Source organism: Cryptomeria japonica, chromosome 10 (genome assembly GCF_030272615.1).
Source record: "Cryptomeria japonica chromosome 10, Sugi_1.0, whole genome shotgun sequence".
In the NCBI taxonomy this organism is placed as follows: Eukaryota; Viridiplantae; Streptophyta; class Pinopsida; order Cupressales; family Cupressaceae; genus Cryptomeria; species Cryptomeria japonica.
Genome location: NC_081414.1, coordinates 781,587,776 through 781,615,400, shown reverse-complemented (window position 1 = coordinate 781,615,400; position 27,625 = coordinate 781,587,776). Strand labels below are relative to the sequence as shown.

Sequence of the window (27,625 nt, the reverse complement as noted above, 5' to 3'; positions counted from 1 at the left end):
GATCATATAATTAAAATATCTTATGGTTTTAAATATAAACATAAATGAAGACATTGAATAAGCTAAATGACATTTTTTATTTACATGATTAAACAAATCCTTTATCACATTTAAACACTTTTATGTACATCATAAAAATTGTTAAAATTTATAAATCATTAAATAATATTTTATCTATGAAAATGAGTAATCATTGCTTCAAACACAACTAAGTAAATCTAGAGTGATATTTTCTTTATGAAACAAATAATGAGGAGAGTAGGAGCCATATTTAATTCAAAGTAAACATGATAGAAAAATGAGTTGAAAGCCTTTAATCTTTATAAAGCCTATAATATTACATCAATAAAACTTGTATTTTGTTACAAAATGCAGTTATTGCTTTTAAATTTCTAACATTGTTCTAAAAAATAAGATTGTTTATTAAGATTTGTATATTACAATCAACATAATCTTAATATAAATATATTTTAAAACATGAAAAAAGACATATCTTAAAATATAAATGAGAAATAAAAAAATATTTTTTTTTAATCGGTAAGGGGCACTTTTTAAGGTGTTAAACATTATTGTTGTTCAAATATGTGAACACACCAATCCAGTGAAATTACCAAGCCTGAACACCAATCCAATGAATGTACCAAGCTTGCGAGCCTAGATCTCAACAAAAATTTGAACCTTGATGACGATTTCACCAAACAACTGCTTATAATACATGGATTACCTTAAAAACTAAATTAATTAATTAATTCAAAAAAAAATATTAAAAAGACTAATAATATACTTTTATTTTAAATTTTACATATATATGAAACGACTTTAATAGATTATAAATTATATCCTTTCTATATATATAAAGCATGAAAACACTTGAGAAAATATGCAAATAACTTTTAATGTACATAAATGGACCAAGATATAGGAAATATTTCGTAACCTCCATTCCTATTGTTCTCCTATTTAAAAGATGGGGTTCTAAATTAGAAAACATGGCAACAAGCTTAGTTTCTCCCACTATAAAAAAGGCTACTATTTTGCTGGTACGGAATCACCTGATATGGAAGGATGTTCACCATAGCTATCGGTGTAGTCGTCGTCTACCTGACCAACCAGGACCTGTAGAAACCTCGGAATTTGTGGCACAGGAACCTCAATCGTGCCTTCCAATATCTTCACCACTTCACCCATGCTCGGCCTCTGATTCTCATCATCTTGAATGCACAGCCCAGCCACCACAGTGGCTCTTCTAACTTCTTCGATATTTGCCTCGCTTGCTATCCTTGCATCCACAATGTCTCTTATGTTTCCCCTCTGAATTTGAGATGAAGCCCAGGTAGGAAAGTACAACCTACTTTCGTCTACCTTCAAATCCAAATTTCTTCGGCCAGATATAATTTCCAACAAGGTCATGCCAAAGCTATATACGTCCACCTTGGAAGTGATAGGAAGGCCGGAGATCCACTCGGGAGCCAAGTACCCACGAGTTCCTCTTGTGGTCGTCAGTACGCGGCTGAAATCTCTACCTACCAACTTCGCTAGCCCAAAATCTGCCACCTTTGGGCTGAAGTCGCTGTCGAGGAGAATGTTTTCAGGCTTGATATCGCAATGAATGATGCGATCCCTGCATTCCTCATGGAGATAAACTAATCCTCGAGCAGTCCCCAGTGCGATCTCAAACCTGGTCTTCCAATCCAAAACCTTCTCTGCGTCTTCCGACTGAGAGAAGAGGAAGGAGTTTAGAGAACCATTGGGCACGTACGCATACACCAGTAGCCTTCGAGAGCCTTCTACGCAGAATCCCCAGAGCCTAACCAAATTCAGATGCTGTATTCTACCGGTGGTGATTATTTCAGCACGGAATTGTTTTTCTGCTTGCGTGGAACCCTCTAATCTCTTAACCGCAACAGGCCTGTTGTCTGGCAGAGTTCCTTTGAAAACAGAGCCGAATGCTCCGCTACCCAGCTTATGCTTGAAATTGTCCGTTGCAATTCGCAGCTCCTTGTAACTGAACATTCTGAGCGACAGTGGCACCTCCTCTTCAAGATTTTTCTTCGACAGTCCTCGACGTTTCCAGAGAATAAATGAGGCCGACAGGAGAGCTGAAACAACAAAAAATGATGCGGCGGCAGAAAGTAAAATTGTAAGTGCAGGGGTTTTGTTGCTTTGCTCTGATATCAAGGGCGGGAACTCAGAAGCAGCCAGCCTAACGAAGACGGATTGACCCTGAGACAAAACGCTCATTCCGAATAAATCTCCAAACCACAGTCTGCAGACGGGTGGATCGGAATAAGCGAAAGCAAAGGCAGTGCAGGAACAATTGTGGAGACAAGCTGTCCGGCAGCCTTGCTGTTTTGGCTCGTTGTTGATTAAGACAGCTTCTTTTTCAGGCAAGTATCGGTTCTTGGCTTCCAAGAAGCCATCGGTTGTGCCCTCCGTGACAGAGCAATGCAGGGGTTTCCGCCGAGTACACCCAGTTGACCACCAACCTTGAGAGCCGTGCTTGGGCATGAAGCCCTGGACACAACTACACACATCATTAGCATTGCACAGTCCATATGCCCCGCAGATATCATAGTCACTGCATTGACCTCGGTATATTGACCACCTCAGACTCCACCTACCATCATCCATCCAGTAGTAAAGTTCAAATTCGCCATTATCATTTAATAGTAACCGCCCCGTGATCATATGATCTATGGGATTTAGGCCAAAATAAACATATATTCTTGAAGGAGAAAGCCGCACACACGAAGTTTTAACTTTCATCTGACCTTCCAATTCTTGAACCTTAGTAAAATAATTGTGTCCAATGTATCCAATGCATTCTCCACTGGACCAGTATGGAACGGTATTGTTAAACAACATCATCAACTCCGTCTTTCCTGGAGACACGTCCATTCGGAAAGAGAAGGGCCCACTTGCAGGATCCGAAGAACTCTTCCAGGAAGTTAGTGTCATTCCTTTCCACAGCTTCGCGTCAGGCAACAATGTATCTGTCGGATGCGCGAAACTTTCCCAAACAATCGCAGACTCGTTGTGGGCTCCCAGCACAATGAAATTACCAGAGTCCGTTATTACAGCCCGCGATCCTTTCTGGCCATTATCACTCGACCAAACGGAACGGCCCTTTCTATCCAACAATGTGAGATGACCGCCTCTCGAAAATTTGAGAACACCAGGCATGTTTGTGACAGGATCGTCTCTGTTAGCCACCCAGACTATGGCCTTCTGAGAGGTTGGAGCATACCAGATGCCAATATACCAATTATTCGTTCCGCTCGGATTGAAAAATCCAAATGCAAACGTTCCATTTCTCGAAATTAGGGTCTGATTTCCTGAAAGGGAAGAACCCACTAGAAGCGTGTCTCCGCCATACACTTCTACTGCACTGCAATAATTCGCTGCAATAATCACAGCAACTGCTAGTAACAAATACATCTTCGCCATTTCTTAACAATTATATTTTCGAATTTAAATAGAAAATAAACAGGCTACCAAATGAGCGACATGGTCGAAGTAGGGCAGTCAATCCCGCGTTAACGAATTCAGACATTGACTGCCTGTAGCCAATAATTTCAAACGTTCAAGTCTATGAAATTAGGATAGTGCCCGACTAAATTCTAGATGACCCATGGTTTTTCATCAATAGCTTTTTTTTTGGTCATTTTCTTCCGAGTTAAACAAAAGATCATGATAGTAGGCGTAAGATTTTCCCGGTCAGCTTTGAAAGATTAATTTCTTTTCCATAGAAATGAGCATTCACATTATTAAACAAAAAAATAATAATTTAATACTGAAGTGCACTTAATAATTATTTTACACATTAATGCATTATTAATAAAATAGAAAATTTTCTACTGTAGTGAGTGCACTGAATAGTTAATTTACAGTCATAATTATTTTCTACTGTAGTGAGTGCACTGAATAGTTTTCTTTGGCAGGTTGGCAATGGGCGACACATAAGATTTTGGAAAGACCCTTGGGTTTCTATTTCCCACTTGGAGCTCCACCTTGTTTGATCGACTATGGAGAATTCTTTGGTTGATAAATATGGGGTTTTTTGGGTTGACTATTTGGTTCTTGGTACCTTTCTGCCTGTTTGGAGATTCTCCATGTAGGATTTTGTTCCCCCCTCACAACTGCGATTGTTGAAATTCTTAGGATTCTCAACCCTCTAAAATTGTTTAGAGAGAAATTTGTTTATAGCTTAGTCAAGGGCCCCTCTAAGGATGGCCAATACACTAGTGAATTTGGATTTGAGCTCATTTCTCCTTCTCCTTAGCCATCGTTTAATTGGTTGTCACTATAGAATTCTAAAGTTACCCCTGAGATCTATTTTTTCTAGTGAATGGTCTACCACAGGAAGTTCCTAACCATTGATAATCTCTAGAAGAGGCAGTTCTATTTGGTGAGTAGATATTGTAAAGTTGTGAAAATTAGGAATTAGGGTTTCACCAAGTAAGTCCACTAAATAACCCAACTAACACCACTACATTGAAAGAGGACTGAACCCAAATAGATCTAGCCTCAATCCAAATAAGGAAAGGGCTAAGATTCTTATTGGATTACTGGTTAGTATTGGCTATTCTCTTTCTTAGTTTAATTTGGATTGTAATTGTGAAATTAGGGTAAAAGTATGAATAATAAAAGTGAATTATCGAAAATAGACTGTTATAGATATCCAAAGAGGCACAAATCGAGATCTAAGGAAAAAAAGATGTTTAGAACCTATTCCTAGAAGTTTGGCTTGATTTTTCAGGACCATGTAGCACAAATCTGCCCTAGTCATTTGAATTTTCCACCATCAAAAGCTAAACATATTCATCATTGTAGCATCCTAAAATTGTACCATTGTACAATTTTGACCGCATTGGGTCGCCACCTTAGCATTTGCACCCCTTGGCCTGATTGGGACCCGATCATGCTCATGCCTCTCATGAATTGCAAATCATTTAAGGGATTTTCTCATGCATTTGGCATATTATCCTAGCCCTAAAAATGCGGTAGGACCAGGGTGCCATGACTTTGTCTCCCTTAAACTGGGCCCCATTTGACCCCTTGGTCCTATTTCAAATTTGAGTAGGATCTCTTGCTCTATGTTCGCTCATGTCAGGAAATTAGTAATTTATCTGATGGGAAAGTATAAAAGGAGGTCTTTCCCCTCTCATTTCACATCTAACACATCTATGAATCATCCACAAGTATACAAACATGAAATTGCGCACATATGAGATAAAGCAATCAAGCATTCAAGAGCAATTGAGCATTAATCAGTTTTCATTGAAGCTTAGGAGCAGCAAGAAAGTCAAGAATCAAGCATTGAGGTTCACATCATCCATACTATTTTGTTGAAGACTTCATCAAGCCCTAATTCCGTGTGGAGACAAACAAAACTTCACAAGGAGGTATAGTACTTGATTTTTAGTCATTATTCAACATCTCCCTCAAAAGGAGAACCTTTCAGTACAGTAATTTCAATTATCTTTATCTCAATTTCATGGTTTAACCTAAGGAAATCCCCTATTCCCAACCTATTTCCCTTTCTTTTTGTGTATAGGAAATAGGTACGAAGTTGTACTCTTGATAATAGGCATTATTTGCCAAAATGAATCAACCCTCTTTGGCATGTGAAAAAGTAGGAGGACCATGATGGCAGGCACACTGGTCCTGATATTTTTGGAGCTTTTTCAAGGATCAGATCCAAATTTGCATATATTGCTCACATTCAGGTGCACACGAAAATACCACATTTGTAGTTCATTGTTTTCTTAGTTTTACCTTCATTTTTTAGCACTTTACCTTAATTCAACATTTCAACTCACAAAAGAGGAAACCCCTTGATCAATCCAATCAATATTCGGTCTTAGTATTTTTTTTAATTTTTGACTAAATCTATTGGATTCTCCCTCTTTTCAATGTAATGGTCAACCCAAGCAAAAATTAGTGGTTTTCATCCCTCTAATGGTGGAAACCCTAATTTTCACCATTATAGTCACTATTAAATCTACCAAAATTCTTAAGTACAAATTTTGTACCTATTCCACAAATATTAAAAGGATAGGAAATAGGTTGGAAATAGGGGTTTGTCTTAGGTCAAACCTTAATATTGCAATTGACCAGGAAATTCAATTGATAAATTATGTAATGAAATATTGTAATAAAATACTTTTCTTTTGAGGGAAGGACTGCAATGCTTGAAACAACAATGTATACCTTGATGAAGTTTTGTTTGACCTTCACACAAAGGTTTTAGGGTTTCGTGTAAAATGTCTTCATAAAACATTGACCATGGATGCCATGGCCCATCTTCAATACTTGAACTTGAATTCACTTCAGCTCCAGTGCTTGATGAATGATTGATTACTTGCTCAGTTGAATTGAATTTTTCTAGAGTATAATTGAGAACTTGATTTCGATTAGGTTAGCTTAGGATTTAAAATGAGAGGGGTAGACCTTGTTTTATACTTGACTGCCAGTAAATGAATTAAATTTACAAAGTAGGCTGACATGACAACAAGTTTTTTGCTCAACTGAAATGACTATTGTACAAGGCCAAAAAATAGGTTTTGATTAAAAGAAATCAGGACTCAGCATGAAAGGAAAAACAGGAAATTGTAAAAATGTAGGATTGGTAGGGGGTGTGTGTTGGCTTGATGATGATGTTTTGATGTAATAGGTTGATTGATGACTTGTTTTATGTTGTTATTGATGGTAACTATGTTTTGGTAGTCATCTAAGTCTTATAAGCCAATCGGTAAATCATAACCAATAGAGGAGATAGTTTATTAGTGAACCAACAAATAAGACTTCAACCGGTAAACAAGAATAGAGTTGTATTCAAGCAATTGGTATGAACGATCAATGAAGAGTTAGGTGATGCAGTTTTGTAGGAGTGTTGGAGATTGTATCAAGTAGCTATGTTTCATACTGTAGTGACAAATTCAATAGGATGAGGAAGTTATGATGTGTAGAGCAGTCAATAAAGAAGAATAACTAATTGGTAGAACAAAGTCACTAAGATCGGTAAACTGATACACATAATGTTTTATTTTTGGATTTTTATGTTAGTGGCAGACATAATTAAAGTGCATAGTGCAAGATTGACCAAATTCATTGAACGTAGGAAATTGTTCCAAGGTTCTTAGCCCACTAAGTTGATGCTTATAAAAAGTGTGATGAGTTATGAGATGATGTATGAGATCGTGAGCGAATATTGTGAGTTTGTTTGTGCGGTAATCTGAGAAGCTCTATATTGGTGTGTTGTTGATGTATTAGGTAGAACTAAAGAGGATCTTATCAAGCACATAGGTGCTACATGAAGATCATTTTACTATTATTTTCCTAACAATTGTACCAGTCAAATCTCTTAACTGGGTAGGTCCTAATACGCCTGAAATCATAAATCCCCTAATAGGGTAGCTCATTAACTTAAGTCTAAATCCTCTTGCAAGGTTGGTCCTAACAGGGTAAAGCTTTTAATAGGGTTGAGGTAGATCCCTTAACCAGGTGACTCTCAATAGTGTCTTCTCCTAACTAGGCATATTTGTAAGACCTTAACTGATCAAAGATTTCTATTCTATAGATTATGAATCTTGTGGGTATTAACTCCCATGGTAGTTTTTCACTTTTGGATTTCCACCTATAAATATTGGTGTTATGTGGAGGTTGATATATTGGGTGTTAGCTTATGTGGTGATATTTCTTCTATGTTTATTAAACTTTAAGTTATTTAAAGTGGCGATTAGATTTGTCTTATTGTTTTTGCTTGCACTAATTCATGCCCACCTCTAAGTTCCTTATATGTTTATCAATTGATATCAAAGCCTAATTACCTTAAGGCTTAACCTCTTTTGAAAGATCCCTAAGAATATCATGCTGGATATGAGTTATAGAAAGCTATCAAACTAACTTGTAGAATCTAAAGAAGCGCTAGATACATTGAAAGGAAAGTATAAAGCCTCACTTGCTAAGAGAAGACAACTTTCAGAATAATTGATGGAGTTTACTGAAAACAATTTTTTAGATGAAGTAAACATGGATTCATTAGTTATTGAAGGTGAAAAAATGAATGATAAGAAGGCAATTCTAAGGAGAGAGTTGGAAGCCCTATCCATCAGGATAAGTCAAGAGCTTGGAGCAAGGAGGACAACTAGAGACAAGTTCAAAGAAAAAGAACATGAGATCTTTCAGCTGAACCAGGAGGTTGGAACCCTGTATGCTCATCTTCATGAGGAACAAGAAGGAAAAGAAGAAATAAAGGATGATCTAGACATGGCAATGTCTCTAAGAGAAATTTTGATGAAAAAGAGAAGATATTACAAAGGAACTTGCTGATGCTAATGAAACACTTGCAAAGTTTAACAAGAGCTCTAATATGCTTGATGAGAAAATGTAGTCACAAAGGTAGAATGGAGATACAAATGGGTTGGGATACACTACTTTTGAGAAAGGTGAGCCTTCTAGTACAAAGGACAACATTGAAGAAGGTAAATATGAACCTAAGATCCAGAAATCTACTGGTAAGAAACCCTACAAACTGTTGGCATTATGGATGAATTGATTATGTGTTGCATTGATGTTTTGTCATTGATCTCAACACAAGCTATTATGGTTGGTTACTGACAGACAGGTTTTGGTTATCGACAAACAGGTTTTGGTTATTGGTAGAAGATCTAGTGTTACTGATAGAAGAGACTATTTGTTGGACACTTCTGACATGTTTGGATCAATGGAGTATGTTTGACTTTATGTTTTACATGATTCTGGAGCATGTTTTGGGTAGTTGGTATTGAATTGGTAATTGGATGCTATCACACACTCTTGTAAACCCTTACTAGCATGGGTTTAAGGTTTAACCGGCAGAGCTTTCATTGAGAAATCTAGACAGGATGCATAAGTGGTGTTGGTGCCGCTTCTAGATGGATTTCAGGATGCTGAAGACATTCTTTGATTGTGCCTCAATTGATTGAAGATATTTCTTAGGCATGATGGACCCAGATTAGATCCGGTTCCTATCTAGGTTATGGATCGGTATCATGTTAACGTGTTCTTTACAAGTTACCCGAATGATTTATGGATTGGTTATTGTTGTTCTCATCTTAAGACAACATGGCATATCATTGTAATATGGATGTATGTAATGATCTTATTGTAATATCTTTTAGGTGGCCGACCTAATTGGTTTAGGCCTTAAGGTTGGTAGAAATTGATGTAAGATCTCATTGTAGATTATATCATGGTCATGGAATGTAATATCATAGGCAAAGGAGATTTGGTCGATCATAGGTGATCAAATTGGGATTAAGGAAGAGGTCAAAGGCCTTTAGTATTGTTCTTAACTGGGACTATAATCAAACATGGTAGATGCTATCTCTGGAAGTTCATTATTTTGTATTGTTGTTGATTTATCTTGAGGTGGTTATAACCTCTCTGTACTCAGTGAAACTCTTTTGTAATGAGCAGTACACTCTAGGAAGTGTGCCTTCCTGCATGTTGAGGCCCCTCATTGTATCACATACTTTCTGAAGAAGTATCATCTAACTATGGTAGGCTTCCCACAATGGTTTTTTTCTTTTCGGTCCATGTGCAAATCATGGTGTTATGTGCTATGGTTGCATTGTGTTGATTATTTGTTTCATTGTTAAGTTGCTTTGTTTACCAATATTTGTTTCTTCTATTTCAATAATTAATGTTTATGTGATCCGGTTAAAGGTTATAAAGTGGTTTAATTGATATAATCCGTTAACAACTAATTCACCCCCCTCTTAATTGTTCACCAGTTATCTTACCAATTTGTATCAAAGCTTTTGTCCTCTTTTGCAGATGCTTAACCACTTGAGGTAGATCCTATGGTAGCTATCACTTCAAATCCACCGACAACTATTTTCAAAAGATAAATTCCTAAGCTTGATGGAACAAATTATGGGATATGAAAATTCGAATGGAGACTCATCTTAGATATCTTGGCAAGGATATTTAGGAGATCACTGAGAAAGGATACCCACCTTATGATATGGCATCTAGCAATCCTGCTCCTGCAGACCTGGACAAGAATATTGAAAATTATTGTAGAGCTAGAGAAGCCCTCTTGTGTGCACTTATGATTAGCAAATCATGGGATTGACTAATAAATCATCGACAATGGTTATGTGGGATGAATTGAAAACTCTGAATGAAGGTGATCCTACTATCAAAATTGTTAAACTTGATGGTTACCGGGTAAGGTATGAAAACTTGAAGATGGAAGATAAAGAAAGAATTGTTGTGTTTATGGAAAGAGTAAATGAGATTGTTATGGGAATTCAATGTTGTGGAGGATCTCTAAGTGAAGATGAAATAGTTTCCAAAGTATTGAGAGCCCTTCCACTGGCTTACAAGATGAAGGCAACTACAATTAATGAGTTGAGAACAATGGCAAACACTTCAGTTAACATAGGCATTCTAATTGGGAAATTATCTGCTTTTGAGATTGAAGAATTTGGACCTTCTAGAGCTGCAAAGTCTGAACTTTCTTTTCATGAATCATCATTATCTACCAGCAAAAGTGATTGGAAAGCCTTATATGCAAAAGAATTGAAATATATGAGGAAAGAAGATGAATAATTTGAGCAACTTGAAGCCTTATTTGCTAGAAGAGTACCTAAAGGACCGACAGTATGTAAGTATGAAGGAAAAGAACCTTTGAAATGTTTTGCATGTAATAAGATTGGTCATTTTGCATCTAGATGTCTAGAAAGGAATACAATATTTTAAGAAAGAGTTAAGAAATCATTTAAGACTAATCAGAATAGATTTAGATTCAAGGAAAGCAAACAATGCTACATAGCAGATGAGGAAGGAGTAAGTGATGACTCTAAGGATGAACTAGCAGTAGACTCTGCTAGTGGATCTGGAAATGGAAAGGAATGGGTGGTCTATGCTTAAAAGGAATATGAACTGGAACCGGCTATGCTGAATGAAGAAAAGGCCTTGGCAGCAAAAGTTGAAGATAAGGATGAATGGGTAATTGATAGTGGATGCTCACATCATATGACTGGAGATAAAAGAAAAAATTTGTCCCTAAAAGAATACAATGGAGGTCAAGTCAAATTTGGAGATGACAAAGAATGTATGATCAAAGGTAGAGGTATTATTTCTCTGGATGGCAAGCATATTACTAATAATTTCTATTATGTATAAGGTTTAAAGCATAATCTCCTAAGTGTTGGTCAATTGGTGGACAAGGGTTTCCAACTTCAGTTTAAAGATAGAAAATGTAAAATCATTAACAAAACTGGTTTGGAGATTGCAACCGGTACTCAGACTAGAGGTAATATCTTTCACTTGAACACTAGTAATAAGACATGTTTGATTGCTCATATTGATGAGAGTTGGCTATGGCATAAAAGTTTGTGTCATGTTAATTTTGATTGTATCGTTAAGATCAATTCAACAAAGGCAGTTAGAGATATACAAGATTATGAAGCCTCAGAATCCGATATGTAAGGAATGTCAATTGGGAAAGCAAGTTAGAACTTATTTTAAGAGCATACATGATAAATCTAATGATGTACTTGATTTGATTCACACTAACTTATGTGATCCACCAAGGACTAGAATCTTTCAAGGTGATAGGTATTTCATGCTAATAATTGATGATTATTCTAGAATGATGTGGGTGACTTTTCCTAGGGAGAAGTCTGAAGCCTTTGAGAAATTCAAGATCTTTAAAGCAAAGGTTGAAACAAAAACTGGATTTAAAATCAAATGTCTAAGATCAGATCAAGGTGGTGAGTTCACTTCTCATGAATTTAACAGTTACTATGAGACAAATAGAATTAGGAGACAATTATCTGCACCTCGGACTCCTCAGCAGAATGGAGTAGTGGAGAGGAAGAATATAATTATTTTGGATGCAAAAAGATCTATGATGATGGAAGCCAAATTGCCTCACATCTACTGGAGAGAAGCAGTGAGTACAATAGTCTCCACATTCAATAGAGTGCACAACAAAGGTGAAACCGGTAAGACCCCTTATGAATTATGGTTTGGACATACACCTATTGTTAAATATTTTACAATTTTTGGAAGTAAATTCTATATGAAAAGGGATGATTTAACTAGGAAGTTTGATCCTACATGTAAAGAATGAATATTTCTTGGTTATTTAATTCAAAGCAAAGAATATAGATGTTATAACAAAAGATTACAAAAAACTATGCAGAGCACTAATGTGAAAGTGGATGAGCAATATAGAAATCAATCTATATCATGTGACAGGGAACTGACAGTGGAAATGATCATAACTGAACCGACAATGCCTCAACCGGTAGAAGAAATTGAGACAGTTACACTAGTACAATCAAAAAATTCAACTATAATTGATGATCAAAGCAGTGAACCTGAAGTTTAGAAGACACCAAGGTATGTAAGCTTAAATCATTTTGGAGATCAAATCATTGGAGATAGGAACAAGGGAGTTATGACAAGAAGAAGACTGGAAAATGAAGAGGTATGTCTTATTTCTCAAATTGAAACAGCATCTGCTATTGAAGCTTGTAAAGATAAAAATTTGTTAAAGGCTATGGAAGATGTATTAGATCATATAGAGAAGAATGAGACTTGGACTTTAGTTCCCTCGCCTAAAAATAAGAATGTTATTGGAACTAAATGGGTTTTTAGGAATAAACTGAATGGGGATGGTCAAGTTATAAGAAACAAGGCTAGATTGGTTTGTACAGGATATTCTCAAATGGAAGGACTTGATTATGGTGAGACATTTGCACTTATAGCTAGAATTGAAGCTGTTAGACTATTTCTTGCCTATGCAGCTTATAAGAACTATAAGGTTTATCAAATGGATGTTAAATTTGTATTTTTGAATGGTGAACTTGAGGAAGAAGTATACATTGAACATCTTGATGATAGATTGGTTTTACTAAAGGCAATGCTAATAGTAATTTATATTATATCACTGATGATGATATTCTGATTATTGAAGTATTTATTGATGATATCTTTTTTGGAGGAGAAGATAAATTGTGAATGAAATTTTCTAATAATATGAAGAATGAATTTGAAATATCCATGATTGGTGAGATGATATTTTTCTTAGGTTTGCAGATTACTCAAGCTGACTAAGGCATTTTTATCTGCAAAACTAAGTATCTAAGGGAATAGTTGAAGAAGTTTGGTATGGATAATTCCAAACTGGTAAGTACTCCTATGATGACAAGTGAGAAATTACCTATCAAAGATACATCTACACTGGTAAATCTAACAAGGTATAAGTCTATGATTGGTGGCTTGTTATATCTAACTCAGACTAGACCGGATATTATGAATGCAGTAAGTATTGAACATTTCAAGATATCAAAGTAATCCTAAAGAAAATCATGAATGTGCAGTAAAAAGGATATTCTGGTATTTGTAAGGAACAACAGAATATGGCCTATGTTATTCTAGAGATGATGATTTCAATTTATGTGTATATACAGAGTCAGACTAGGCAGGAGATACTGATGACAAGAAGAGCACTTCTGGTGGAGCTTTCTTTCTTTGAAAGAAACTGGTTTCATGGATCAGCCAAAAACAGTCATGCATTTCTTTATCTAATGCAGAAGCTGAGTATGTTGCAATAGCACCTAATTGCACTCAAGTCTTATGGATGGAACAAATATTGAAGGATATCAAAGTAAATTATAGTGAACTAGTCGATAGTTATCTACTCTGATAACTCTGCAACTATTGACATGTCTAAGAATCTAGTATTTCACTCTAAAACTAAGCATATATCAGTAAAGTATAACTTTCTAAAGGACAAGGTAGAAGAAAAGGAATTCAAATTGGTTAATGTGAACGTTAAAGAGAAGATTGCAAATATATTCACTAAACCACTTTCTAAGGAATCATTTGAGTATTTGAGAGATAGGCTAGGGGTGAATTAGTTGTTAACATATTATATCATGGTCGTGGAATGTAATATCATAGACAAAGGAGATTTGGTCGATCATAGGTGATCAAATTGGGATTAAGGAAGAGGTCAAAGGCCTCTAATATTGTGCTTAACCAGGATTGTAATCAGACATGGTAGATGCTATCTCTGGAAGTTCATTATTCTGGATTATTGTCGATTTATCTTGAGGTGGTTATGACCTCTCTGTACTCAGTGAGACTCTTTTGTAATGAGCAGTACACTCTAGGAAGTGTGCCTTTCTGCATGTGGAGGCCCCTCATTGTATCACATACTTTTTGAAGAAGTATCATCTAACTATGGGTAGGCTTCCCACCGTGGTTTCTTGCTTTCCAAGTTTTCCATGTGCAAATCATGGTGTTATGTGGTATGGTTGCATTGTACTGATTATCTATTTCATTGTTAAGTTGTTTTGTTTACCGATATTTGTTTCTTCTATTTCGATAATTAATGTTTATGTGATCTGGCTAAAGGTTATAGAGTGGTTTAATTGATATAATATGTTAACAACTTATTCAGCCCCCCTCTCAGTTGTTCACCGGTTATCCTAACACAAACTAGTATGTTTTAATTGTCATAAACTAGGACATATTGCTTATGTTTGTAGATCTAATTCTTTTGACGGTTATAGACCTAATTCCTATCAAGGATACCAACCTAGAACCTTTATTGGATATTGTTACACTTGTAACATGTATGGACATAGAGTTGTTGAATTTAGGTATGGAGAAAATAATCCAACACTCCACATGAATTAGCGATCTGGTGGAGATTGGAAAAGAACTTTTAATGACCGAATAAATGAAAATTGGTAGGGATCTTATGCTAACCGGTCTAGTCCCTATGAGATGGAAATGAGAATGAATGTGATTTGCATAGTCTATCATAAATACAGTCATGTAGCTATGAATTGCAGAAGAAGGAATGGTAGAGGCAATGTTGGACCCTAGAGAGCATCAGGTATGGCATGTTTTCATTGTCACCTATCGATACACCTTGCAAAGTTTTGCTGACCAGAGTAGAGATGAACAAGATCTAGAAAAAAAAGAGTGATGAAAAACCATTGGAAGATCCTAATTCTTCACCTAGTGTGGAGAAATCATAACTGAAAAACTAAGTTGTTAAAAGGCTTAGCGAGAGCTTAATGTCAGATCCATTTCTGAACTCCCCTATATGATATGCGGTAAGATAAATCTACATATCTTGATGCATTATGATATTCTAAAGCTTTTTTATGATCAAACAGGTAGGTTTGATGTGATATGAGAATAGGTAGTATGTTGAATGGTGTTTTAGGGTTTGTTTGTTTATACAACCAGGAATAGCATTTAATGCGACAGAGCAAATAAAATGAATTTTTGAATATCATTTGTCACTTTTAATTCTTAAGAGCACTCAAAGAGAGATAAGAGTATAGAAGAGATTGTGTGAGCAACATTTGATTAGATTAACAAAATATTTGGAGTGATCTATGATTGGTAATCGGTGAAAGTGTATTCTCAGTGTTGAAACCCTAGCTGTGGAAGTGTTGAAAGGTATTTAACTGACAAATCATGTTATCTGTTTCTAAGTTTGAATCTTTGAAGATGGATGCACCACATCTAGTAGATGTTACAGTCAGGCCTCATCTATAGTTTAAGAGGCACCCTTTTAAATCCACCAAAATCGATCCCATTGAAGCCCTATCTAGAGTCCCATATGGAGTTGTGAATGTAGAGGATATTAGATCATACATTCATTATAAGTTGGAAGATCTTGGAATTTTTGCTATATTTGATCAATATAGGAGGGTTACCGATAAAGGTTTTCACCATGCACTGAATTCTATTCATGATTTTGAAAATGATCTTGTGAGATATGTTTTGAGTCATCTGCATAACCAGCTTATGGGGCTTGATCGACCACATAAGTTCACCAAGGAAGAAATTTAGGTAGTAATTAGATTGTGTTCCACCAGTGAAGTTCTAGTACTGAGATCAGTTCCTAAGAATGATGTTGCTGATCTAACCAAGTCACGATGGGATGGAAGAGCTATGAATGTTAATGAGATTGATGATCTCATAGTAAAATTTTCTTCAATGGTCATAGGATACCAGGTATATCATTCTAACAAGATGAACAATATCCCTGCTACAGCCATCCATACTGCTTACCGGACGATCAAAGAAAATGTTTATTATGATTTCTTTGAGGCATTGAGAAGTCAGTTGGTGCTCAATCTTGAGTCCATCAAAAAAGACAAAAGACCAAAGTTTAAATTTGGACAACTAATTGTTGGATTGTTCTTCTATTTTCAAAATTTCTTTCCTGGTATCGGTGATGTTTAGTTGTCTAAGGACACACCAGTATTGCTACAGATAAAGAACAACATTGGGATGTTAGGTAATGATTTTGGTAAGATTGCTTAGGGTTATTTCAAATATTTTTAGAAAAAAGATGCATGTACGAGAGAGGATACAGACATAGGTTGTTAAGAAATATGAGGATACTATCTATTTTTTGGTTGACACAGACAAATGTCAGATGGAGGCAGTTTATCCCACGATAACTTGGGTGATGCCTATGGGCTATGAAGTTGAAGAAGATATTTTGATTTCTTATTCTAAACACTTGCTAGCACAACTAGTAGATACTATTGCTGAGAGGTTTGGAACCTATAAGGAGAAATCTATTTAGGTGCATTTTGAGCTTACCGAATTGGTAATTGCTAAGAAAGTCAGAAAGGAAGTTGAGCAATTTGCTAAGCAATAAGGATTTACTAAGGAGGCAATAGCAGAGGCTAGAGATAAGTTTGAAGCTAAACAAGTAGGAGCATCTAGTGCCCCAACTGGTATCAAAAAAGGTATGAAGACAAGAAGTGTTGAGGTCAAGAAGGAGAAACCTGTAGAGGCAAAGAAGGAGAAACCTTCCAAGATACAATTCAAGAGAAATGATAAAGTCATTAAGCCCCCTGTACCTAACGTACCGACAACTGATGATGAAGAAGAAACTAAATCAGAAGGTGAGAAGAAATCTCTAAGATTTAGTGGAAAAATGTCAAAGGTTGTAGGAGAATCTACTATCAAATCCGTCAATAAACCAATAACTAAGCTTACACCTTTTGAAAAGATGTTAATGCATATTAAGGAATATGGTGTTCTTAAGGGTTTGGATAAACTGTATGATAAGTTTAGTGAGGATGAACAAAGGTAGATAGAGGATGCAGTTGTTTTTATGATGAATAAATATAGTAAATCCCTAATTGAATTGCCAAGGAAGACTTCAAATTCTTTGTATGATAAGCTTGATTCTAGATGGTAGGTAGACATAATACATGATAGAGAATTTATTATTAAAAACTTGCAACATGAAGCCACAAAGGAGGAGACAGATGAAATTCTTGCAAAGGATAAATCATCTTTTAGATCTAACAAAATGTTGACAAGACTATTAATTGGTGAGACCCAATCAGTTCATATGGAAACTGAGTAGATATTGAAGAAGTTACTTGGTTTGATACTTGATGAGGAAGAAGAGTAACTGGAGAAATTTAAGGTAGAAGATATTCTGAACAATGTTGATATCAATGATTTTACACCTTATGAGATTGTTATGGAAAACCAACCAGTAGATGAAGAATCAAAGACAAAACTGGTAAATGTACAAACTGAAACTGTTATAGTTTCAGATGATGATACATAAGTTAAGGTAATTGGGATTGAGAAGGAAAAAAAAGATCACACTAAGGATATATAGAATGAATATGTTCAGATGAATGAACAAAAAGAACAAGAACCAAAGAGAGGAGAAGAAAACAGACTGAGAAATAGCCACTGGTAATCACTCAAATAGTTGATACATAGACACCATCGGTAATAGAAAAGGAGACGACAAAAGATAAGAAAGAAGAGGAAGAACTAAAACCATAACCTAAAGTGATATCTCTATCATGTACCTCTAAGAAGAAAATTGATAATGATGAGGATGATGATGCATTAAGTATACAAGGACCCATCAATATGGATGCATTGAGTTCAACAAAACTAATGGATATTGCAATTGCCATGCAATCTAGAGCTAAGAAGAAAATAATGAAGGATTAGCAAAAAGAAGCTCAAACTATATAATGTACAGTTGAGATTTTGTCTAGACTGTTACTAGAGGCAGATACTAATAGATTGTCTACATTGATTGATAAGTTAGGTCAATTGGGTGCTGAAGCTGGTGAACAAATGCAATTTTTTAAAGATGCAACTTATTTGAATGTGGAAAAGGAGTTTAAGAAGAAGAGACTAGAGTAGTTGATGAATGATGTTGATAAAGACAAAGTTTCTCTGATGGTTAATAAAGATCATATTAAAGATGCAATTGAAACCAGAGGTAAAATTATTTCCACTGTTGCAAAATTTCCATTATTTTGTGATGATCTGATGAAAAGGAAACATGAAGCTGAAAAGGAACTTGAAGTTATAAGTCAATCATTTAGCCCCCTAAATGTTTCTTCTATAATTTATGGTAGATCAGCTGTTGAACTTCAACATAAGCTAAAAGCTTATGAGAATGAATAGGTCAAAAGGACCAAGTCATTGTAGGAGCTACAAACACTTTTGATCTCTAAGGTTTAAATTTTGTAGAGAGGCTACAATGAAACTGAATCTATTCTAGCTACACCTGAAATAAGTACAATTGATGCCATGGAGGAGATGGCTTGCCAGATCTGAACACATGTTGAGATAACCGACACTCTTTTGGAAACTTGGCATAATGATTTGAAGCAGTTAAAGTCTCATTTTGCAGATGCATATTCTAAGATGGAATTGTATAACATTTTGAACTCTTATATCTATATATGATAATGCAAATTTTGATGTATATTGTATTTATCTTTCATAGATTTGCTTACCTTTTCCATTGTTGTCAAAGGGAGAGTAGTAGTATAGTCAAAATTTTGAATTGTAATGGGGAGTACTAGTATATATGTTTGTAAATTTTGTAAAATAATGTAATTTATAAGGGGGAGTATGTGTCATGAGTTGAGTTAATTTTTGTATTGCACACTTAGACAAAAATTTTCCTAAGTGTTGCCATCAATGCCAAAGGGGAGATGGTTGGCTTGATGATGATGTTTTGATGTAATAGGTTGATTCATGACTTGTTTTATGTTGTCATTGATGGCAACTATGTTTTTATAGTCATCTAAGTCTTTTATACCAACCGGTAAAGCATGATTGGTAGAGGAGACAGTTTATCAGTGAACTAATAAATAGGACTTCAACTGGTAAACATGAACAAAGTTGTATTCAAGAAACTGGTATGAGCAATCAATGAAGAGTTAGGTGATGCGGTTTTGCAAGAGTGTTGAAGATTGTATCAGGTAACTATGTTTCATACCACAATGATAGATTCAATAGGATGAGCAATATATGATGTACAAAGCAGGCAATCGAGAAGAACATCTAACCGGTACACATAATGTTTTATTTTTGGCTTGTTATGTCGGTGGCCGACATAAGTAAAGCGTGTAGTGCAAGATTGACCAGATTCATTGAACCTATGAAATTGTTCCAAGGTTGTTAGTCGACTAAGTTGATCTTTATCAAAAGTGTGATGAGCTATGAGATGATGTATGAGATCATGAGCAAATATTCAGAGTTTGATTATAAGGTAATCTGAGAAGATCTATGTTAATGTGTTGTTGATGTATTGAGAATAAATGAAGTGGATCTTATCAAGCACAAAGGTGATACATGTTGATCATTTTAATGTTGTTTTCCTAACAGTTGTAGCAGTCAAATCCCTTAATCGGGTAGGTCCCAACTGTTGGGAATATGGAGGAAATGATTATGTATTGTATTGATGTTTTGTCATTGATGTCAACACTAGCTGTTATATTTAGTTACCAGTAGAAGATCTTGTGTTACTGGTAAGGGTTTAAGGTTTTACTGATAGAGCTTTTACTAAGAAACTTTGACAGAATGCATAAGTGGTATTGTTGTGGCTTCTAGATAGAATTCAGGATATAGAAGGTGATCATTGATTGTGGATCGATTGATTGGATACATCACTTTGGTGTGGTGGACCCAGATTAGGTCCGATACCTATCTAGGTTATGGACCGATATCATGTTAACATGTTCTGTACATGTTACCGAGATGCTTTATAGATTGATTAATATTGTTTTGATCTTAAGCCGACATGGCATATCATTGTAATATGGATGTATGTAATAATCTTATTGTAATATCTTTTAGGTGGCCGACCTAATTGGTTTAGGCCTTAGGGCTTGTATAAATTGATGTAGGATCTCATTGTAGATTGTGGTGGTGAAATATGTTCATGGTCATGGAATTAAATATCATATGCGAAGGAGATGTGGTCGATCATAGGTGATCGAATTGAGTTTAAGTATGAGGTCAAAGTCCTATGGTATTGAGCTTAATCGAGACTATAATCAGGCATGGTAGATGCTATCTCTGGCAGTTCATTCTTCTAGATTTTTGTCTAATTATCTTGAGGTGGTTATAACCTCTCTTTAGTCAGTGAGACTACTTTGTAATGAGAAGTACACTCTAGGCAGTGTGCCTTCCTGCATGTGCAGGCCCCTTATTGTATCACATACTTTATATAGAAGTATCATCTGACTATGAGTAGACTTCCCACCATGGTTTTTTCCTTTATTGGGTTTTCCACATAAAAATCATTGTGTTATGTGGTATGATTACATTGTGTTAACTCTTTGTTTCATTATTAAGTTTTATTGCTTACTGGTATTAGTTTCTGCTATCCTAGTATTCAATGTTTATGTGCTCTAGTTAAAGGTTATAAAGTGGTTTGATTAATATAATCTATTTCCAACTGATTCACTCCCCCTCTCAAATGTCCACTGGTTATCCTAACAATTTGTAGCAGAGCTTGGTCATAGGTGTGAATCACGTAGGACAAGACAAGTGATGCTAGGAGGGAGATTGTTGGTAGTGGGCCAATGTCCCTGGTGGGGATTCGTGACATGGTTTAATAGCCTCCTATGGATTCTATAAGTCTAGTGGTTATATCGAGCATTGACAGGTCGATCTTTTTGAGAAATGGCAACCCTAGATTGTAACAAGTGGTATGAGAGCTTTGGTCCTCTTTTAAAGAAGCTTAACCGCTTGAGGTAGATCCTATGGCAACTAATACTTCAAATCCACTAGCAACTATTTTTAGAAGAGAAATCCCTAAGCTTGATGGAACAAATTATGGGATATAAAAAATCCGAATGGAGACTCATCTTAGATGTCTTGGCAAGGATATTTGGGAGATCACTGAGAAAGGATATACACTTTATGATTAGGCATATGACAATCCTCCTCTTGCAGGCTTTGACAAGAATATTGAAAATGATTGCAGAGCGAGAGAAGCCCTCTTGTGTGCACTCATTGATCAACAAATCATGGGGTTGACTCATAAATCATCGGCAAATGTTATGTGGGATAAATTGAAAACTCTAAATGAAGGTGAACCTACTGTCAAAATTACTAAACTTGATGGTTACCGGGTAAGATATGAGAACATGAAGATGGAAGATAATGAAATAATTGCTACATTTATGGAAAGAGTAAATGATATTGTTATGGGAATTCAATGTTGTGGAGAATCTCCGAGTGAAGATGAAATAGTTTCCAAAGTCTTGAGAGCCCTTCCATTGGCTTACAAGATGAAGGGAACTGCAATTAATGAATTGAGAACAATGGTAAACACTTTAGTTAATAGAGACTATTGGTATTATGTATATGTTGCATTGGTTTTGTTATTGATGTCAACACTTATCAATACTTATCCTTCTAGAGATCTTTGGTTATGTTCATCGACAAGTTCAGTGAATTATGCACAGTCATCGATATTTGGTTCACCGATAGGTTATATTGTTCACCGACACTAAGGATGACTTGTTATCATCTGGAGATCACTTGGTTATGTCGAAGAAATGGTTTGGACACTTGGTTTTGGAGATTTGGTTATTGGTCTAATTGACTTGACATATTTGCTATTACCAGCAAATTGGTCTAGGTTATGGACCAGCACATGCTATCTATTCTAGATCAGTACGACACATTATGGAGATGGTTTAATCAATTAGTATTGTTGTTGAATTGACATGATGCATCACATCTTGAATTAATTGTAATTGATTTTATTAAAATATTCCTAGTGACCTGACCTACACATTTGGTCTTAGGTTTTGGTAGATATGTAAAACCTCATTTATGAGATTACAGTAGGGTATGTATTATGGTATGGTAAGGTTGTGATATTTGGTATATGCAAATACAAGAAGAGATACTCACATAGACATCAATTGAAGATTCAAGGAAGGTTTAAAGGAGATAATCAGAGTTTAACCAGTACTAAATCCAACATTGGAGATGCTACTTTGAGCAGTACATTATCATTGGATTTAATCATCCAATTGTAGTCAATGAGACTCCTAGTCTTGTGATTGAGAAGTGAGCTCTAGGCAGCTGACCTTTTTGCATGTGCAGACCCCATTTGTATACACATACTATCTGTAGTAGTATCATCTAATTGTGGGTAAGGTTTCCCACCTTGGTTTTTCCCCTTATAGGGTTTCCATGTACAAATCTTTGTGTTATGTGTTATGGATGTTGTTTCTCTTTCTGTTTCATGCATTAAGTTTCACTGTTAATCTGTTTACCAACATTAAGTTTAGTTTACCAGTATTAATTATCAAGTTTGATTAAGTTATATTAAGGATGAAATTATTAGACAACTGATTCACCCCCCCTTCTCAATTGCCTTTGGGTTCTAACAATTGCTATAAGAGCCAATTTCTCTTTTTGTAGAAGTTTAACAACTTGAGGAGATTCTATGGAAACTAACTATTTTAGGAAGGACAGTCTGAAACTTGATGGAACTAACTATGGTATATGGAAGATCAGAATGGGGACACATCTAAATTTCATTGAAAAAGACATATGGGATGTTACACAGAATGGTTATGTTGGTCCTACACAGAGTCAACCTAATCCACCTACATTGGCTAAAGATCAAGAGAATGATTGCAAAGCAAGAGAAGCACTTTTGAGTGCCTTGTTAGATCAACAAATCATGGGATTATAAGACCAATCAACTGCTAAAGATATTTGGGATAAATTGGAGGCATTGGATGAAGGTGATTCCATTGTCAAAATTGCAAAACTTGAATGCTTCTGGGTCAGGTATGAAAATTTGAAAATGGAAGAAGATGAAAGAATTTTTTCTTTTATGGAAAGGGTTAATGAAATTGTTTTGGGAATACAATGTTGTGGAGGTTCCTTAAGTGAAGATGAAATTGTTTCTAAAGTTTTAAGAGAATTTCCACCAGCATACAAAATGAAAGTAACTTCTAATAATGAGTTGAGAACTATGCCTAATACATCAATATCTAGAGATACCTTGGTTGGAAAACTTTCAACATTTGAGCTTGAGGAATTTTGTCCTATTGCTAATATTAAGACAAATTTAGCTTTCAAAGCATCATCAACTGTAGCATACACATCATCAGCTGATAAATCTAATTGGAAAGAACTCTATGCAAGAGAACTTGAAGACATCAGGAAGGAAAATGAAGAACTAGAAGAACTTCAAGCACTATTGGAAGTAAGTATGAAGGCAAAGTACCTTTTAAATGTTTTAACTGCAATAAAATTGGTCATATGGCATCTAGATGTCCCAAGAGACATGCAAGATTGAGAGAAGAAGGTAAAAGAACATATAAGCCTAACCCTGAATATTAGAGATACATATTTAAGAAAAATAGAGATAAATCATGTTACTATGTTGATGAAGGAGTTACTGATGATTTTGATGAAGAACCAGGAGACAATGGATGGGCTTTTGTTGCAATAATAGAAGATCAATCAGAACCTATTGTTACACAAATAGAGCAAGCCCTGGTAGCTAAAATTGAAGAAAAGGATGAGTGGATTATAGATTCCGGATGTTCACATCATATGACTAGTGATAAAAGTAAATTCTTATCTTTTCAAGAATACAATGGAGGTCTAGTGAGATTTGGAGATGACAAAGCTTGTTTGATTAGAGGAAAAGGCACTATATCTTTTGATGGTAAGCACAATACTAACAATGTTTATTATGTTTAAGGTTTGAAGCATAATCTTTTGAGTGTTGGTCAATCAGTTGAAAAAGGATTTTAGTTACAATTCAAGAATGGTAAATGCAAAATCATGAATAGAACTGGTTTGGAAATTGCAACTGGTAATCAGACTAGAGGTAATATCTTTCATTTGAATAACAATGAAAAGACATGCTTGATTGCACACATTGATGAAAGTTGGTTATGGCATAAAACACTTTGTCATGTGAATTTTGATTGCATTGTAAATATTAGTTCATCTAAAGAAGTAAGGGATTTACCTAAGATTTTAAGACCTCATAATCTGGTATGTAAGAAATGTCAAATGGGAAAGCAAGTTAGAACAACTTTCAAGAGTATTTCTGAGAAAAACAATGATGTTCTTGATTTAATTCATAATGACTTATGTGGTCCAACAAGAACAAGAAGCCTAGAGGGAGATAGATACTTTATGCTAATCATTGATGATTATTCTAGAATGTGTTGGGTTACATTTCTCAGGGAGAAATTTGAAGATTTTGGGAGATTCAAATTATTCAAAGCTCTTGTATAGAATGAAACCGGTAAGAAAATCAAATGTTTAAGATCAAATCAAGGAGGAGTTCAATACATTTTGTGAAGTGAATGGAATTAGAATACAACTATCAACACCCCTAACACCTCACCAAAATGGAGTTGTGGAAAGGAACAATAGAACTATTCTGGATGCAACTAGTGTTGGCATATGCACACTCCAATGAGACATTGAAGGTGATTGAAGGTTTTATAATTGATTGCAACCTTACAATCCTATTACACCAACAAGGCATTACACCGGCATCAGCAGAACACACTCTACAGGATTTTTGATATATTATATTTTGTTTGTTATTTGAAAAAATTTGTAAGCCGACTTGATATCATTGTAAAATGACTTATATATATAATAAGTCATTGTACGACATTTAGTAAGAAGTAGTGGATAAGGTAATGAGGCATAATTAGGTAGACCTATTATGCGAAATATAGGTTAAGGGGTATATGTAAAGAACAGAGTAGAAACCGGTACTGAATCTAGCATTGAAGATGCTATTGTAAAGCGGTACAAGTTATTGGACTTGTATAATCCACATTGTAAGTCAGTGAGACTTCCCATTGAGTAGTGAGCTCTAGGCACTTGGCCTTCCTACATGTGCAGGCCCCCTTTTTGTAAGTAAGATTCTCTAATTGGCTAGTAAGAAAATATTATAGGTCACAAATCCCACCGAGGTTTTTCCCACACCGGGTTTCCTCATTAAATCATTGTGGTATGGTGTGTTTCTTATGTGGTTGCTTTCATTTTTGTTTATTGCATTATTTCTTGCATATCGGTGTACTGTTATAATATGATCTACATGTTTTAAGTTAAGAAATTCTATTCACCACTTAGATACTGATTCACCATCCCCTCTCAGTATCTGTGGGAATCATAACAATTGGTATTAGACCTTGGTCCTCTATTTTCAGAATCCTAACAACTTGAGGAAGATCTTGACACCGGTAGAGATGGAAAATTTGATGAAGCAACTTGAAGCAACTCTCTCAGACTATGATGTAGAGAAATTGAAAAACATCAAACTTGAAGATGATCTAAAGGCAGCTTAGGATATCATTCAGGCACTTCAAGAAAATCTCACCATTGCAAGAAACAAGAGAAGAGAACTTTGTGAAAAAATGCAATTTGAAAATGATGAAAAGGAAACTCAATGATATGATAGGCAAACTCAAACAAGAGAACATGACAACAAAGAATGAAATCTAGAATATGACTATGAGGTTTTGTAAAGAAATTGAAGATAGAAATAAGAATGAAGAAGATTTGACTAGAAGATTAAGTGATGCAACAAATGAGAACACCAGACTTAGCTATGAAAATGACCTATTGAACACAGATTTGATGCATACTTAGAATGATTCAAATGAACTCATGAGACAGAAAGAATTCCTGGAAAGAGAATTGGATACTACAAATCAGCACAAAGATAAATTCAAGAAAAGCTCAGAAGAACATGGTAACTTGTTGAAAAATCAGAAACCTAATGGTGACACTAATGGGATTAGTTTTGAAGTTGGTGAAAGCTTCGGTACTACAAACACTCAGGATCACAACAAACCGATAAGACAACCTAATGCTTATAAATTCAATGGAAAATGCTTTAACTGTAATAAGTATGGTCGTAGAGAAAATCAATGTAGATCTATAAATTATCAGAACATCAACACACCCACTCGTCAATGTTCAAAATGCAACAAAGTTGGTCATAACTCTGAAAAATTGCAAAATGAATGTAAGATGTTATGTTTGTGGAAGATATGGACACTTATCTAATCAATGTAGAAATCAAACCAGCATAGGCTATGGCAAAGCTATCAGAAAAATAATGTAACTTGTTATGCATGTAACAAGATTGGGCATATTGCAAAATTCAGCAGAAGTAAAGGATCACCGATAGACAAAAAAAGTCCTAGCTTGAAAGGGAAATAAAAAGTTGAAGAGCTAAAGCAAGAATTCTCAAAACAATGGATTAGAAAAGCAGATCTAAACATTTTGAATACTCCTCCACCGGCAGAACAGAGTATTACTCCACCAATAGGACAGAGTAGTGCTCCACCGGCAGGAAGTTCTTCATCGAATTGAAGAAAGTTACTTTGAGGGTTTGGCAATCTAATGACACATGTGCTATTATTCCCTCGGTTAAAGATGAGAAGTTGAAAGATACTTATATACCGATAGACATGTTAAGTGATTACTTAATCGACATGCATTAAATGTGGTAGATGGCGAAGTAAACATTATAAATTAGTGGTTTTAGCTCCATTTCACTTCATTGTGAATTCAAACACCCGAAGAGCACGAAATCTCTAGAGCAAAGGTATTCCCAAGCAAAGAAGCAAAGGATTTCAACACTCATCCATCCTAAGGTAGAAAAAGGTATTTATCATCATGGCATCCACCTCTGCACTTGAATATATAGAAAACCCTACTGTAGTCGAGGTTATAAAATGCCCTAGGCCCGTATTTCAACCAGTTCCCAAAGTAGCAAAGAAAGACGATACAATAGGTACTTTTTCCCAAATTCCTAAAGGAGTTGTTTATGCTGAAGACCCCAGAATTTGTATCCATTGCAACATAGAGGAATTAGGAGATGAAGAGATTAAAACCATGTTTAAATTTGTCATATGTGATGAATCCGGCAATGTAAAAGATGAACATAAAATTATTGAAACCCTAGGATTTATAGAAATCCTTAGCATTCCTAAATTTCCCAAGGATGTGATTAGGATAGTTTTAAGCAAGGTTCATGGAGAATTTTTCTGGTTAGATGCAATTCATAAAATTACCAAGGAAGTTGTCAAAGCAGTGACAGGGCTACCATCAATCGGTAAAAGGCCAGACAAAACCAAGAAGGTCTCAAACGACCTAGTTACTAAACTAACTGGTGCTACATCTGATAAAAGGTCCTTAAGAGTCAATGATGTAACCGACACCAATGTAAGGTTTATCAATATGATATTAGGGTATAAGGAAACTCATGCAAATAGAC

General features: G+C 35.4%; 1 protein-coding gene across 1 annotated transcript; it reads right to left on the bottom strand.

Moving 5' to 3' along the window:
• Nucleotides 1-1,029: 1,029 nt before the first annotated feature.
• Nucleotides 1,030-3,447, bottom strand: LOC131859236 (G-type lectin S-receptor-like serine/threonine-protein kinase At2g19130). Its single transcript, XM_059212818.1, has one exon. The coding sequence runs from the start codon at nt 3,445-3,447 to the stop codon at nt 1,030-1,032; it is 2,418 nt and encodes an 805-aa protein (XP_059068801.1).
• Between the last annotated feature and the right edge of the window lie 24,178 nt (nt 3,448-27,625).

What these genes read in the sequence shown, in the direction of transcription:
- LOC131859236 (XM_059212818.1), bottom strand. Translation starts at nt 3,447, where the DNA reads ATGGCGAAGATGTATTTGTTACTAGCAGTTGCTGTGATTATTGCAGCG.